The sequence below is a fragment of the Alligator mississippiensis genome, chromosome 12, assembly GCF_030867095.1.
Source record: "Alligator mississippiensis isolate rAllMis1 chromosome 12, rAllMis1, whole genome shotgun sequence".
Lineage (NCBI taxonomy): Eukaryota > Metazoa > Chordata > Crocodylia > Alligatoridae > Alligator > Alligator mississippiensis.
Window position 1 is genome coordinate 8,164,206 of NC_081835.1, and position 17,700 is coordinate 8,181,905.

Here is a 17,700-nt window from a genome sequence, read left to right on the forward strand (position 1 = left end):
GTACAAACGGCAGCCAAACATGAATTTTTCACAAACAGAGTGTAGCCACCCTCCCTTATCCTACTTTCCCTAGTTCACCTGAGGGGCTGCCTCTATGCGCTGTGGACCTAAACTGCAGTAGAGTTATCTTTCTGGGGAAGCTTTACACTGACATGGATGGCATTGTAATGCAAGGCGGCTTCTCAGCTATGCTTTAGCCAAGAGGCAAAAATTGTGTATGACACAGTGAGGTGTTTCTCTGACCTGAAGATTACAAACAACCTTCTTGGGTATCTAGTTAGAAGGATAAGCTTGAAAATGCAGAGCCCTTCGAACAAAGGGAGGTGTCGGAGTCAGAGACGTCTTTATCTCTTGGGCTGCCTCTTACCATTCTGCAACAACTTCATTGTGATCAATGTGGGCGGAGGAAATGGCAGCAGAAGTTTAATCAGATTAGCGGAGGGTTTGATACGACACTGATTTAACTAAGCCAGCTAGCTGAGCCCGGGAGCAAGCTGCAGCAAAGCAAAAACATCCATACCAACGTTGTGCCATTCTGGCCGACACTCGTTACAGATCAGAGCAGCGCAACTTTGTGGGTAGACTGGGCCTTGTCAAAAATCATGGTAACACCTTCTTATGTTGGCAGCCCATCAATAAGCCCATCTGGGCCCCACTGTGCAAACAAAATAGGAGACGGACCCTGCCTTGAAGTTTCCCATCAAAACAGCCCAGACGGACATGGAGAATACAGGATTATGTCACTGTACCAGACCAAACAGACGAAGAATCCAGGGTCAGAGAGATTGAGTAACGTGACCAAAGTCACACAAAGACTCTGCCATAGATGAAGGTTGAACCAAAATCACATGAGAGAGATAGTCTAGTGCAGCAGTTCTGAACCGGGGGCACATGTACCCCCAGGGGGTATGTGAAGCCTCATCACGGGGTACGTGAGATATATTTCACACGTTGTTTAACACAGGTCGAAGGGCCTAAAAAAAGTCTTGACAATTTGAAATTGCCGAGGTTTTACCGCCGTAAAACGTGCATGCACGTGGAAGCCAGATATCCTACTCCTGCTCCATGCCTTAACCTCGCACCGGAAACGTCGCTCCTAGGGGGTACGTGAAGTCTCACTCTGAGACCAAGGGGTACATCGACTGAAAAAGGTTCAGAACCGCTGGGCTAGTGCTTCAACCATAAAACCACACTTCTCTTTACCCTTGGGAACAAATCCCCAGCACCAGTAGCCCTCCATCCTTTGATTAACACTTCAGCCTTTTGCTCTCTTGCTCCCCACTTCATCTTCCTACTCTGCCTTATTAACCTCCTGCTCCCTGGCCATGGGGGAGGGTGTGGGGGGGTGGTGTTCAGTGAAGCTGGGGAGGGCGACAGCAGATGACTATGGAGAAAGCTACATCCAAAAGGAAAAAAAAAAGTTATCACTAGTTGAAGAGGGGAAAATGCTCTTGTTTAGATGTAAAGTATAAATGCTGCTCAGCACAGACGGGTTTTTCATTGGCGGTACATTCAGAGACACTCCTGAGAAATGCATTTGAGAACGGTGTCAGACTGCCTATGTCAGAGGAGAATTTGCTCCAGTGTCTCATAAATGCTCCATATGGAGACCGGTGAGAAAATGTTGGCCTAATAAAAGTATGTTGTTTCTTTAGCTAAACTATGGGAAACTTTGTTTCTTGGCTAAAACGTGGCATCAATAAATAGCACGGTTTGTTTATAATGCACTACATTGGTCTTTAAAGCCCAAGCTTGTTTTACATCGTCCGGTTACCCACTCCCTCCCGCCAGCTCCTAGACCGGCCAGTTCAGCAAGTCTGAACAGACGCCCACTATTTGCGTTTGCCTAACTAGCCTCAGATTGAGTTGATGCCAATATATATACACAGAGTGCTCTCTTGTGCTGGTGAGAGCCAAGCATGACCTTTCGTTTCATTATTAATGGGCACAACAAAACGCATTTATTAAACCTGCACTTTTTCATTGTTCCATATGTTTCCTTTTGGCCTGCCCACGTCTGACATGTGACAGTAAAACACGGAGTGACTGGCTCTGCTGCCTTTTCCCCCGTGGACTCCTAGCCACCTGCTTCATAGCATTAAACAGATGCGGATGTGTAAAGCAACCCATCCTTTCAATCCGTTACCCGGAAAAGCAAAACAAACCAAAACAACTTTTTTTCCAAACAAAGCTCGGCGGGTTCGGCAGTTGATTTTGTTCAAAATAAAGAAGAAATTAGATTTTAAGCGGCTTATAAAAAGGAAAAGAAAATTTCAGCTCCATGGTCGATCCATTTGCTTTGCAAGTGACCATTAGGCATGATGTTTATTTCATCTCACATCATGCTTTATGTTTCTTTAACAACCAGAATATTCCTCCAGCATGCTATAAAGCGTATTTTCCAGAGTCATTCGAACAGAGGCATTGCATTATTCATCGTCAAGTGAAGAGGAAAATTTCAATTGCCAGTTTCTGGTAAATGTCTAATTAAGAAAGGGGACTTCTGAGCCACAGACAGGCGCCACAATCATTAAAGGGCAGTTTTCTGAAGATTATGGGTCTCCAGTCTGTCAAGCAGAGTTTTTTTTTTTTTTTTTTCCTTCAGCTGAACTAATTCAGCAGTAGCAAACCCTGCCTAGAACAAAGCCCTTGGAATTAACATCTTGTTTAAGCAAACACACGCCTACTTTGAAGTAAGTGTGATAGGTTCACTACTGTTATTGAGGTCAAGTTTATATTTTGTCACTTAACTATTATAGCTTCAACACTATTCTTAGTTTGGATCCTAGCTGAAGTTTGTACGCAAAGCATATGTTCGGGATTTTTTTTTTTTTTTACCGGAGAACATGCTTCAAGTAGGTCAGTTTAATATGGATAGCACAGCCATGAAAGGATTAACTTTGAAAACCACTGAAATCTAGCCTAATTGCATTCTCTGCCTGCCTAATTAAATATGAGGGAACTTTCATCACACAGTCTTCTAAATTTCCCCAAATCTACCTTTAGAAACTTTTTGTTTTTTACTTACTTAAATGTGTTTTGAGTTTGATACATTTATTTTATCGGTCCTTACTTTGTGCTTACTTTAGGATAGTGTCACTGCCAAGGAAAGTGCGAACGTGAGCTTACCTTTAAGCCTGAACTCCAATAGGCTTATGCACATTCTTAATAAAAAGTTACTTTAGCTGGCCTATCACAATGGTAAATGTGTGTGAGGATTTGGAAGCCTAATACAAAAAAAATACACGTTTGAATATTTGAAACCAGCTTTGCATAACGATGTTGCATTTGTAGACATGAAGAAGGCAGCGACTTCCCAGTTTCTATTTGTTGTAGGAAGTTGTCAGTTGAGTACAGTAATGTTCAGTGCCTTATTCATATGATTTTTCTTGTTGTCATGGTGACTTTCAGGCTGACTTTTGTGTTTTTTTATGGCACTGGCCACTTAGCCAATTCTAATTTTAAAAGCATAAATTCAACTGTTTTTGCTTCCCCCAGTGATGTGTGAGCTGAGAATCTGTGAATGGAGCTTTCCGTTTGATTTATTCAGACACAAAAAGGTCATGATGTCAATTATTTATTCATATGTGAACAGTCCTTGTGAAAGGTGCCAGCGCCACGTCCATGGGAGCAGAAATCCCCTGATCCCAGATCATCGCCAGCAAGGGCAGCGGTAATGCAAGCTTGTGCCTTATCCGTGTATCTCCACCCTGCTCCAGAAGGGCAGGCTGCAGAGGGGAGTTTTGTCTCTTTACTCAGTCAACCACATTCATTCAACTGGGCACGCCTATGGCAGCAAGCGGCTTGTGCGAGGTGGATGTCCGTCACCAGCTTTAAGAACTGGAGCATGCTCCACCAACTCAATATATCTAGGCAAACACCTTTCCACCGTTGCCTCCTTCAGCCAGATTGAGTAATTATACATCGCAGCAGAAAGTTGTACATGCCTGCTCTTGAAAGGTGCAGGCAAGCACTGAGGCACGTGCTTATAGCTGTGCAAAGATTCGGTTGCTTTACTGAACTGGGGTCTTTATTAACTTGGCGTCTTTGCTACATCAACTTGGAAACACAAAAAGTTTGACCGCAGACAGTCCCCATGCTTTTATATCTGCTTCTTCGGTAGAGCATGCTTAGGTTTTATCCCGCAGGCCAGGGGTTCACAAACTACAGTACGTATATCCCATGGGGTACACAAGACATCTCTGGGGACTCCGTAGGAGAAACTGTGTACTGGTGGATTTAATTTCATTATAATAAGGGGTTAAAGATAAAATGTACGCTGGTAGGGGTATGCAGGTGAATCTGGAAGGGGGTACGCAATAAGAAAAAGTTTGGGAACCTCTGCTGTAGGGTACCAAGTGCTCTTTGTCTGTTAGTCTCAATGATAGCTGAAGTTGTTGAGTGATAAAATATAGTACTGGAAGAATGGTCTGATAAAAGCATTTTGGCTGCTTGGAGGTGTAGGGGGGGGAGGGAGGGAGAACCCAAAATGGCGCTTTAAACTCAGTGCACCCCCTCACCGAGCCCAGCGCATGCCCAGAAGAGGCATTGTGTTAGCTGCAACCGGCTTTCCCGAAGTCTTTATAGATTAGGTGCTTTAGTGGGACTTTTTTGTCCCTTTTACCTAATAGCTTTTCAAATCAGTGTTAGCTAAAAGTGCCGAAAAGCCCTGCTGAAGCGCCCAATGTATACAGATGCTGCAGAGCTGGGTCGAAGTAACGTGCTGCTGCTTCCAGTAAAGCACGCCCCCCACCCAAATTTCTGGATATTATTCCTCTCCTGCCTTCAAATAGTATTGAAAACAACTAGATAAATTAATTATCTTCTATGGGCTTCTTAGTTATCTCAGATGTTGCGCATGAAGGCAGACTCACTAGGTGTGGAAACACCTTGGAAGTGTCAAGAAGTTCTGTGTATTCATAGCTTTGCCTAAGAATGACTTGTCACAGCTACTAGAGAACTAGAAGAGCTCATATCCCAGTATATTAGCAATGCTTAGCTATATCCAGTGATAACTGTCATTCTTTGTCATGGAGATTTTAAGTTGCCATGGTCCCCCCCCCCTTTTAATTCATAATACAAAGCACTGATATGCACAACATCCACAATGCACTTTAATGACTAGGTGTCTTAATTTGCTTTTTATTATGTGATTAAAGGTACAATAAGGTATGTGTTCAACAAGAGGGAAGACCATTGTTCTGCATCATTAAGCTCACAGCGGCCCAAAAAGAAATTGTAGGCAGTGTGCCAAAGCCCTTAATGAAGAGGATCTCTTTGAATTATCTATGGATGAGGAAGGGATAAAGCCTGAGCCCTGGTATATTTGATCCTCTTTGTGCTCCCTGTTATGAGGACTTATGGAGCCAGACGTACTGGACCTTCTGGAATTGTAATTTATTGAAGCATTAATTTCCCAGCCACATTAAAGCTCTTGGCCTAAAAGAGAAAGTGCAGTTATGCACTATTATTAATTCTTGCAAGTGTTTTCTGAATTCCTCCATTCCACAGTCATGAACTTTAAAAAATAAGGTTAAAGGGATTTATTTGTACTAATTCTTAGTATTTCAGAAAAGTGAATTATAAGCTGTATCAGACTTAATCTTGTTTAAAAAATGTTTCTTTTAGTCTTCATAGAGCTTTACTTTATAGCTTCATTATATTAGGCTGTCTTGAATGGTACAACATAAAGACCACATTTTATTACTAAAATGAAAGTGTTTCAATATTTTTGGCATTTATGTCCTATTATTTTGAATTAAAATTATTTTGCAGGTCTCGCGTTCTAGATAGACATCATCCTATGTATTCTAATAATCTGCAAATTCCCTACATTCATGTAAAAAGTTTAGCTCACTGCACAGTGTTCTAAAACATAGAAAATGTGGTTTTGCTGAGATATGGCGGAAAAATGTACATAAATACTAAAAAAAAAAACCACCAACCAAACAAAAAAAAACCAAAGAAAAAAAGCAGCCTGATTGTTTAGCCTATAGACTAATTGTGCACAATATTATGTATGAAGCTTGTGATCCCAACTCCTTATGTCAAGAAAAAAGCTTTAGTATATTAAAATGCCTGATTTTTCAGTCTATTAAAACTGTAATCTATGACTTCTGGAGAAGTTGAAATACAGGCCTTGCTTCTCCATAGGACTTAAGAACAGGTTTAAAATTGAGCGCTTGCCCATGGCATGTACTGAAGTACATTGTGCAAAGCAGGATCTGAGCACTTTGACAGCTCATGCTCTAATTTAACACTGAGGCTCTGAACCTGCGCAGTCGGGCACGGGCTTAACATCAGACGTTATGAGGTTGCTCAGGTATCCTCGTGTGGCTAAATTGAAGGTAAATGAAGTTAGAGAATTAAAAAGCTTCTCCTCTGCCTTCTGACACGGCACAAAACTTCCTGCAAGTGTTGCAAGTGGTTAAATATTCAGAATTTGCTGCTGTCTCAGTTTGTTCTGCTTGTTGTACTGCTGAATATGCGATTCATTGATAGTCCTCAAGCCCAGACTGCGTGAAGACTTGGCGACGCTGCGGGCTAACGATTACGACAGACATCACCTCATCTTAACAGAAGGATTCACACAAACAATATCGACTTCAACCCGACTGTTGCAGGCACTGTCAAAAGCTGGGTCTCGGTTAGGAACGTTGTCCAAGAAATCTTGTTATCTGGCTTTAGAGGTCTTCCTATCGTGACCTGCATTACAGCAGCTTCACATGGCTGAATGAGTCTCCGCAAGTCAAAATGAATATAAACACGTCTTGCGATTTGATTTAACAACGTTTTTCTACACAAAGCAATCTTGTCCTTGGGGGTAGGAGTGGATGGGGGTAGGGAGAAAAAGAACAAGAGCAAAGCTCTGTGTTTTACATTGTAATCACTTCCTAATTAGCATAGTATACATGACACTGATTTTATTCACTATGTTGCTGATGACATCAGTCTATCCTGTGATCGAATACAGGTAGTATCACAACAAAGACCACATGATTTTACTAGGCAACTCTTTTGTAACGATACGCAACACCCTCTACTGGTAAGTGTAGAAAACTACATCTCGGAGAGATGTCAACTGATTCAATACTTGCGTGTGGTGCTTTGAAATTGTTTCAGATTCTTAATATAAGTCGAGAACTGCCTAGTTACCATCGTTTCAAAATATTCAGGCATTTTCTGTTTGATGCAATGTTGGAGCAGCATAAAAAGCCCCATACTTTTCAGATATGAAAATATAATAGGCACTTTCCAATTTTCACTATACATTAAAGTTGAAATGAATAAAAATGAGTAAGATGACTATGGGATCCTGCCAGCAGAAACAAATAGCATGCAGACAATACAGAGAGTTGGGAAATATGAAGTTCCACTTATGCAAAGATAGGAGTTAGTACATTGGTTATTTACCCTCAGAAAGAATTTAGTATGAAAAAATAATTGTGAAGAGGGATACAGCAGTAGTTGAAGATGCACATTAGCTAAGTGACGTGCTGAGAAGCAGAAACTGCGAGACTTAAAACTTGTCTAAAGAGTCACTTAAAGGCTGAAGTCATCAGCAAATACATGCATCCCACAGAAAGAAGTGTCTTATAATTACTTGTAAACAGAGACAAAACCCTCCTGAGCATCAATCATCGCACATGTCTTTCTAACTTGTTCAAAGAGTGCATGACCAAGCTATGACCCTTGTTGAGACATTTTACTTAATACATGCTGGAGAAAATGACTCTGTCACCCTGACTGTGACACGAAGGCTTGTAGCAAGTTTGATGCATATCAATGTGAATTTAAATATTTCGCCTCCTGGGATTTGGAAAGGCACATAATAGTAGTAATAATAGAAGAACGTGCAGTGCACATGCATCGAGACAGACAGTAAACCCCTATGATATCAGTTTTGCAAGCACCCTCTTCCCCCCCCGCCCCCATAAACAACAACAATTGCCAGCAGGCTACAAAACATTTGCTCTTAGAAATGAAATCTAATGGTTTTACCTGACAAACTTCATACAGTAATTTGTACTGCTCTTCTTGCTTCTGTAGAGTGCACAAACTGCATCCCATGTTTAAGGAAGTGTCAGAGAGCGTCTTCTTTATTCACCCGTACAGCCAGAGAAATAGCTGTTAACAAGCATGCATGCAGATATCCTTTCAAATACCTAGGTGAGCCAGCTAAACTGAAACAATTGACATTGGTATTGCACCGTTTGTTGCAGAGCAACTATACCCTTTTCTTTAGCGCTTTCCCTCGTTCACTCAGAGTACACAACACTCCCTCTACTGCTTTAGTCAAGCTGCTGTACTGTGGTCCAATGCACACACTATATACTGCTACTCATGCATATTAATCAGCCCTCATTGACTATTCATAACAGACAGTGATACAGAAGCTATAATTGCAGACGATGACAGCTGAAATTTCTCTAATTAACAAGCAAGTGCTTCAGTAGCAGGCATAATAAAAGACACTAGCAATTTTGTAAACCGTTTTGTAGCAATTACAAATAAACACGACTACATTTTACTATATTCCCTCAGGATAATTCTTAACATATTTAAGCAGAATACAAATACATTTTCAATGCAAGCTGCAACGAAAGGAATTTGATGATACAAAATTCAGCACTAAACGTGGCAAAGTCAAATGCAGTCAATTATTATTTGCTTGATGTTGGCACCGTGCAAACACTTAACAAAAGGCAGTCTCTGCCCCGTGGAGCTTACAGTTCAGATGTCTGGCCACAATTACAGAGGTACCTTGTAATGAATACATCTGTAAGAGTGTGTGTGTGCACGCACGTGTGTGACATCAGATATATACATATGCTTGCAGGAAATAAACATCTTTTTCATTTAAAAATAAATGTTTTATATTTACTTTTGAAATGTGTTAGCTGCAGTACTTGACCCCATTATAGTGCAAGATTTATACACCAGAGAGAGCTATCAATCATTTACTGTTAGCAAATTAAGCTTTGTCAGATAGTGGGAGCATATGCTATAAAAGGCATGTGATGCATAGATACAGCTATATCCTACCTACATCTACCTATGTGAAGCCTATAATCTTTAACCTTAAGACCTACCATACTACCTAGAAAACTCCCTTCTACTGTCGGCTACCGAGCTGGTTCACAAGGCTGTGAATCTGTGGCTATTTTAGGGTCTGGGTCATTGAACTTCCTGGCATAATGAACTTGAATCAAGTATTCTGCCCAGGAACTGATAAGTATTCACAAAGTGCTTAGCCTTTATTATGGCTTCTTTGTTGCACAGTGCAATGGAGGAATTAGGAGAAAATCAAGTGAAAACCACTTCTGTGTGGATGCTTAAAGTGAAGGATGGATCACTCCGCACGAAAGGGCTGCTGAGGACGAAGTACGGACTCCTTGCAGCCAGCTCTGCTCTCTGGATAGGAGCTCTTCTGAAGATGGCAGGATTTTGCCAACAATTTATTTACAACTCATATGAAAAGCACTTGACTCCAAGAAGTTTGCAGTATACAAAGTCATTTCTGTGGTGCTGCTGTGGAGAGGCTCTGGCACCACCAACCTCTATCTTATTTTCAATGAGCCACATTCTGTTGGCTTGAAATGTTGTGAAGTGGCCTTAGTCTTCCACATGCTGGTGCCAGAAGGGCTTATTTCCCTTCCTCACGTTGGTGCAAATCAGAAGTATCCTCACTGGAGTTGCACTGAAGTTAAGCATGTTCAAGTCATGCTGTCAGCTGCCTGGTGTTTCTGTATGATGGATGTGGATCGATCGGTTTGGGCTTGGCAGCCGGGGAATAAAGGAAGGACATCCTTTCCACTTGTCAAGCATCTCAGGGGGCTTCAAAGAACAGAAAGGAGACAGAGGTGCAGCAAGTCCCATAACCAGAACTGTGATGCTTTCCTGAGTAAGGCCCTGGGAGATGAGCTTGAAAGGCTGTGATATAAACCTTGGACTTGTTTTCTTGAACAGGCAATTTATCTAATTTCCATGTAGGGTGGTGCAACTTTTAAGGTCAGAGCAGGTCAAGACAGATGGAGACCTTGCTCCCTAGCTTGAAGGGCAAACAGTGAGAAAATAGTCAGGTCGTTCCTGAATAAAAGTTTCTGAACAAGTCTGAAATACACGCAGAAGATCTGACTGACTTCAAAAAGCTTTGCGTCAGGCCCTTAAAATATGAAAAAAATTGCATATAGATAAGGGATTGGTATTCTGAAATAATGACGCTGAAAGACTTAAGAGCAGGAAGTATAGAGGTGCTGTAAAACATACGATTGTGTATTTTAAAATAATTTTAAGGGATACTTAAATATTACATCCCCCAGAGATGCTGCATATGCTGTAGCTTGTTCTACTGAATGTAAATGTGGGCTTCTGAAAAAGGCAGCAGTGTCAACTTAAAAGCAATTGCTGCTTACTGTATTTCAGTTGCGCCCTCAGAAGTTTTTGTTAGTGATTCGTGCATTCCCAGAAATTGCAGGAAATGCAGTAAGAAAACGTGGTGGGTCCTAGCTGCAATTGAAACAGTAAAGCACCTTTGTATTATTTTATGTATTGAGCTCATATTGGATCATGTACAACAAATGCCATTGTAATTGGTATAGTAATCTACACTGGGATGGAAGAATACTTAAAAAGACGGTCAATATATTAGGCCAGGAGAGTAGCTCCAATGGAGCATTGTGCTTTTCAGTGGAAGGGTGAAGCGCTCAAATCCTTGACTCAGAGATGAAACATGTTGTTCACTAGCACGCAATTGGGCTGAATGAATAAAGTTGGCTGTGCAGTGCTGCACTGCTCTGGTCAATCAGTTTGACACTGAAGCAAAAATCTGATTTAAATGCAAAAATGCTTTCCATTATCTGTATCTATTTCATATCTCTCTATATATGTGGAGCTGGTAGCACTACTTGTTAATAATTTTACCTCCCACATCCATTCATCAGACACCTTGCCAGATGTTCAACCATTTGGACAGAGAATTTCTATTCTGGGTATCTGCCCCTGAATGGAAAATGGTTCAGTCATTTTTGAGAATGAGGGTTCAGGAAACTAGGTGTTTTTGACCTAGTTAAAAATAAAATAAAAATTCTGGAGATCTGTTCTCTGAGAAGCTTTAGCATGCTTTTTGGAGCAGGATACAATGCCAGGGCTATGCCGTCTGCTTTCCCTTCTCACGGTTCAGTTCTCTCGAGTTTCCATCCATGGTGAGCAAGTGCCAGCCTGGGACCAGGAGTCTGAGCAGACCCCTTTCCATTTCAGATGTAGTTCCAGATCCTTTAGATTATGTTAAGTCCAAGCTCCAGAACAGGGGGGCTTGGGGATGCTGGGGAGGATGACAGGAGACTGGGGTATGGAGTTTGCGCCAGCAAGACTGGAATTTAGTAGATGATGGAAAGGAAAGACTGGATAGGAAGCTAGTGGAAGAGACTGGGGTTGGCTGAGCAAGGAGACTGAGACTGGTCGCTGAGGGCTTGTTCGGGACGGGAGGAAGTTCAGCAAAGCCTGGACTCCAGTGCTGACCTGCGTAGGAGATTATACCATACAACTCTCGTGGTTCAAGTAGAAAACATGGGTGGATCTAAAGTTGCCAAACATGCTGACACCCCAGGTGGTGTCCTTATGATGCTGCGTGATGGATATTCTGTTTTTTTCCATTTGCTTTACTATAGAGGTAGTCACATACATTTTAAACAATATGACTAAGATTGTAAAGTCAAACCCTCAAGTAAGGAAATACCAGAATTCAGGCTGCCTGTGCAACATTAATTTAGCCCCCTTGTGCATATGTATTATTGTAGTCTTTAATTACATGATCAGATGCTGGTTTTTTTGCTGCAGACCCCTGTCTCAGTCAGTACACAGGAAGGCCAGTGTTCACTTAATGAGCAGATATTCAATATTTTTTCTCCTCATTGTTCAACGTGTACCCCTGTCCCTTATTTACCCCACGCTATTCAAGCCCTGATCTGAAGACAGAATTAATTTCCTCATAGGGACTTCTGTGGTTATCATTACCGTAGTATTTTAGAGCTTCACAAACATTAACTTTTATTCCCAGCACCCCCTGGGGCTATGGGGCATCATTATCTCCATTTTATAATGGGAAGCAGAGACACAGAGATATTAAGGTCAAGAGTATCTGCTAATTTTGGAGGCCCAATTTGAGACTCCTAGGAGCTGATTCTTCAGCGTGCATAGCGCTATGTGGCACTTAATAGGAGCTGTGCTTGGATTGTACTGACTTCAATTGCAATTATAAATGTTTGGTATTTCTGCAAATCAGAACCCAAGGTCTCAAGTCAGGTGTCCAGAAAATAAAGAGCCCATAGTTAGATACCTCCCGTGGAAGTGGTGACTGGTAGAAGTGTTTTAAGCAAAGCTCAGCATCACAGAGGAAATTGGTGAGAGGGGCAAGACTACCATCCAGACAACCTCATTTCTAGCATTTCCTTATTTTTGAGTGCTCAGCTTAGTAATGCTTTTTTACGTTGTGTGTGCGCGCATAGTAACTATTTACCATCTACCTGAACATATGTATTTCTATCAGGTTCAGTTTATTCAAGTGGGTGGAATCATTTTTGGTTAATGTATGTGACGCTTTAATTATTTTCCTTATTTTTACAAATATTTAAGACTCAGATGAACCAGAGGCGAGGGAAGAGAACAGCTGGCTGTTCTTACTAAGAAGTCCTGCATTCACATGCAATGTAAACAGAAGCCGGGAAACTACCCTGGTTATGATCACAGGGAGGGGCGCGGAAGTAAACTGTGCCATACAACAGTACTTTAAAAAGCACATCTGGAATTTTTCAGAGCACATTCAGGATGCCTGTAAAGCATGGTTGTTGGGCCGGCTCCATCAGCGTTGTAATGCCAATGCGTTGAGAGAGCCCCTCCGTTGTAACTCTTCTCATTAGTTTTGTTTGTCAACCTTCAATATGACAAACCTCCAATGACTATCCAGTGTTTGGATCTCAATAAGGCAGGTAATTAGTGTGGTTTAACTTTAAAAAAGCCCTTTTTAACAGTCCTTTATTGGCTTTTGAGGATTTGAAAGCAAACCCTTCCTTCCTATTGGTCACTGTGCAGGTATGAGTATATTAGCCAAATGGGTTTTTTTCTGAATGTAAATAATGAGAAACCTCAGTCCTGCAACGGCTCTTGTGTGGGTGTAGCACTCTACCCCTGCACTGGAAATTTCAGGATTGAAGTCAAAGTATTTAAACGAAAGCTTCAGACCGGAAGGGAGCATGTGAAAACAAATTTCTAAAGCCAGCAATTTGCTCCAGAAGGTAATGCTGGTACCCTTAGATCCTGATCTGCTCCATTTTGCTCCTTGGAAACATTGCTAGTGATTATTAGCAAAATGAGTGAGTGATATTTATTAAATTATTAAAGGAACTGTACTCTGAATTAGTCTAAAGGCATCTGGAGCATCCCTCTGAGATGAACATTTAAATTCCACTGCTGAAATAGAGGAGAAGTCCTCCACGAACAGACTGATGTTTTAAGGGGGAAAAAAAAGCAACCCTGAGAATTATCATGATTGTTTCTAAAGTCATTGTGTAATAGGTTAAATTACCAGTTCATATGTCATTGTTGCCTTCTAGTAGAGAGAATGAGTCCTCTAATAGCTGACCCACAGTACACAAAAGCCTTAGTGCTACAGACCTACCATTTTTGTGCCTATTATGGTAGTGCATGAAAATCCTAATCAAGGGTCAGGACCCCACTGTTTTAGGTGAGGAACAGACTCTGCAACAAAAGAAACTACCAGACAATTACAAACTGGATTAATGAGATGAAGGAAGGGGGTGGAAGACACCAGAGGGTAGCTACTGCAAAAGGGGAGATAGTAGTTGAAGGAGCATGTTTTTTGTCTAGAGATACAATAGCCTAGGTGTGAACCTGCCAACTGCTCAGTCCTCGTTCCTTAACACTTGTGGTGGAAGAGAGGCTTCCTGAGGGATTCGAAAACTTTTCAAGTCTCGCAGGGCTTGCCAGATGCCGTCACAGAACTCCACCCCCAGCAGCAGTGTAGGATCGTGTGTGGCCGTGGTTCAAGTGTTGCTAAAATGGTCTCAAGAGAGCCAAGGAAGAGGGCCACGCTCCTGCTAAAGAGGCGGCCACAGTCCATTTCAATCTGGTCATGGGGTAAATTGTCTTAGCAAGACACTGCCTGGTGCCGTGGGGATATTTGGGATAGGTGGGCTAGCCAATTACTCCACCCCACTCCCATCATCTGTCCTTGCCATACCTCTGCAGCCTATGGATTAAGAACCACTGATGCTAGGGCAAGAAAGACCTAGAGCAGCACTAGAGCTGGCTTTAGCCTCCGCTTCCTGCCACAGGTATTTGCAATTGTCCCTGCTTGACACCAAAGCAGCGTAGAGTCATCGTTGCTACTGGGGAAGTAACGTCCTCATTTTTATTTAAAGTGAATGAAGATTCTGAGTATATGCAAAAATGAGTCGGGGGTGCCTGCAGGAGGTGGAAAATGTATCGGGGCTCTGGGTGGTACTGGCTTCCAGTAACAGGCAGTTTAAAAAAAGAAAAGTACAGACATTAGAAACTGCTCAGGAAAAGAGAACAAGTATGAAAGAACAGCACTATCAAGTCAAACTTTATCCATTCACTTGTACCTGTGAGGTTCATGTGCTCTCAAGGCTGAAATTACTTACAGAGCATCTATCCCCATTTTACTCTCTCTCTGAAATATCGTGTTGGAGGGCTACAACTGGTAAGCAAAGGCTCCTATGAGTGATGGTGTATTTTAAAATAAAAATGTTTCCAGGAAAAGCAATAATAGTCTGTTAACAATCTTAAGGCAAACAAAATGATTCTGTGGACTTGAGTGCTGCATGAGAACTATTGACATAATGCTTAATCTTTAAAACTGATAGACGTGTGCCCAAAAGCGAATAAAGTTCACTCTCATACAAATGAGCAAGTAAAATAGTAGATCACAACCTGCAATGGCTTTGGATCATGATCGTATGACTGTAGCCCAGGGACAAAGAAAATTGAAGTGATTTAGAAAGGTACCCAGTAGGATATATCTGATATTAGCCAGTTTGCTGAAGCAAAACAGTAATGTCAGAAAGATACAAAGGTGTAAAATCCATTTAACTGTGTCCAAATGCTTCTACTCTTTGACCTTAATGTCTCTAAGGTGAGCTCCCCTTAGGGTCAGCAGAATAGCACTTTATAATATATGGCCAGAGCTAGTTGATAGCTTATTGCAAACGACCACACTCTTTAACTGGCTATATGATTTGGCTGCAAAAGAATTTGAATCATTTCCACGTGAAAAGGTACAGACGTCCATCTTTCAATATTTTGCCACTACTCCTTGACTAATCTAAAACACAGCAAAATATGAATACCACCTCTGATTCATTAGACTTTACATTAGGAGAAGCACGTTTCAAACATGAGGATGGATGTGTGTGATTGTACAGATTTAGAGCATGTGAAGTATTACCGGTAAACGGGGGCCAATATAAAATAAATATTTTTACTGTGTGCATTCTTATACTGGTTTCTAAACTCTGCTGGAGAGTGAGCAATCTACTTTCTAATTCTTAACCAGTGAGCCTGATCAAAAAGATCCAGACAGTGATCAAACCTAGGATGGAATGGGACTCGTCTATCACTAACGATTCGTGACATGAAAGCAACAGCAAGGGCAAGCTATTGTCTCTGCAGTTCAAGAATTTATACTTCTATTGAAGATGCTCCAAAGTGATTCCAGTAACATCTGTATTATGGCAGTGCAGCCCATTGAAGATGGTGAGGGATTGTACTAGGAACTTCACACGCACACACACGCATGCATATGCACATGCACGTGCATGCACACACATACAGTAAGAAACAATATCTGTTGCACAGAACTGCCAGTCTGCATAGACTAGACAGACACAGGTTAGGAGAAAAGAAACATGATGTGCACTGTACAAAGGGGAACAAAGAGATGAAGTGATTAGCTCAACATCACAAAGTAAATCTGTGGCAAACTGGAAACTACAGATAGATTCCCAGTTAGGGCCTTATTCATTAAACTTTTCTTTCTCTCTAAGACGGACGACTCCTATCCTTTTATTAAGCTCTTTCTTGCATTCACGGCTACGCATATCACTGCGTGCGCGTGTAAAAATACAGCAACAATACAAAGATTTTACTTGGTTTCCCTCTTATGTTATCAGTATATGAAATTGCAATTTCACTGGACCCTTTTGTGTTTCATTATGAGATCAGTATGCATGGGATGATAATGATAAGATTAAAGATAGGCTAATGCAATAATTCTTTTTTTTAATACAGGAAGCACACATTTCCTTTCAAACTTGATTCACAATGAACGCAAAATTTCAGGTTCCTAAGGAAAGGCCATTGTTGGAGTTGATATATGCTGATGTAACATTGTTGATGTTATCCAGCTCTACATTGAATTGTAGTAGTAGCTATTTCTCCTTTGTCCATTAGTTATTAACAGTGGTTTATTTGTAATGTCCTGAGAATCAATATTTACCTTAATGAAAAATTATAGCTAGCCCATAGTATTGGCTTACTACACAGGGCTATTATGTAGATCCATTTTCTAGGTAATATCTTACCCTAAAATATATTTTGATGACCGGTATTGATTGACTAAATTTGAAGTGAATACTAAATAATAGCCTAACTGTTGACAGAAGAAATACAAAAGTACACAGATAATCAGGCATCTGTAGTGATGGACACTAAATTGTCTGTAAGGAATCATTCGTACAAGCCCATATATCCCCTAATCCTTGGTTTTATCATTTGCAGAACTGTTCTACAGCCACATACTTTTCAAGATACCTACTAGCCGAGCACTCGATTCAAACTTTGTTACAAAATCCCCATATTTGAAGACTGGCATTTTTCAAGATCACTAAAGAGGTCAGTAACACTGATGTATTTTTTCCTTTTGGTACATAAATCCTTCCTGATCACATATGCTACAGGAAACAGAAGATAAATGGTTACTATCAATTCATGAGATTATCTAAGCATGTACTTGGGATGAATGGTTCGACGCATTCAAAATATGTTTTTCAGGTCCGAAGTTTATGCGCCAAATTCAGTGTAGTTTAAAACAGCGGGAAACGACATTGGGAGATGAGGCCTTTGAGACCAGATTGAGGTTCTTGGGATTTATGGTTGGTTGGTCATTTCTGCAGGTGTAATTTCTGTGCGTGTCAAAACACACACAGTTTGCAGATTGCCTAAGCACTGGGAATCTGATGTTGCTGCAGAAGGATTTAAGGAATACATTAGTATTTCAATCACATTTTATTGCAAATAATCTATGCAATTCCTCTGTGCTGCCCAGGAACTGATATAGCCACTGAATACTACAGAGCTTTTTGTGTTCAAATACTTTTTGCCAGTTTCCTCCAAGATGATGCTGGATAACTCGGACATTTTTCTGAATGTAGCACCATGCAATAAAGTAGTGTACTGGACCTGAACATGCTAGGAGGCAGGATCCATTCGTGAAGAGTGAGAAAGGGCTCTGTAGATCATTGGGAAGCATAGTAAAAAGAGCATGGAAAAATCAATACCACTCACCCAAAATGATGTGCAGAGAAAAAAAAGGAACTTTATAATTGAAGGCAGTTGCCATTAGGATGATCCACCCAGTTTGCAGTGTTTGAAAAAAAACAAAAC

At 41.1% G+C, this 17,700-nt stretch overlaps 1 protein-coding gene across 2 annotated transcripts in view; it reads right to left on the reverse strand.

Annotated features, from left to right (window-relative positions):
* PDZRN3 (PDZ domain containing ring finger 3) overlaps positions 1-17,700 on the reverse strand; it is a 187,536-nt gene that overhangs the window by 33,827 nt on the left and 136,009 nt on the right. Inside the window, exon 1 of one of the 2 annotated variants that reach the window (XM_019499648.2) lies at positions 8,002-8,255. The exons of the other annotated variant lie outside the window; for it this stretch is intronic. Within the exon in view, the coding sequence (XP_019355193.1) occupies positions 8,002-8,070 (69 nt within the window). The 5' untranslated portion in view covers positions 8,071-8,255. Of the gene's footprint in view, positions 1-8,001; positions 8,256-17,700 lie in introns of those variants that run through there. 2 annotated transcript variants of the gene reach the window in all.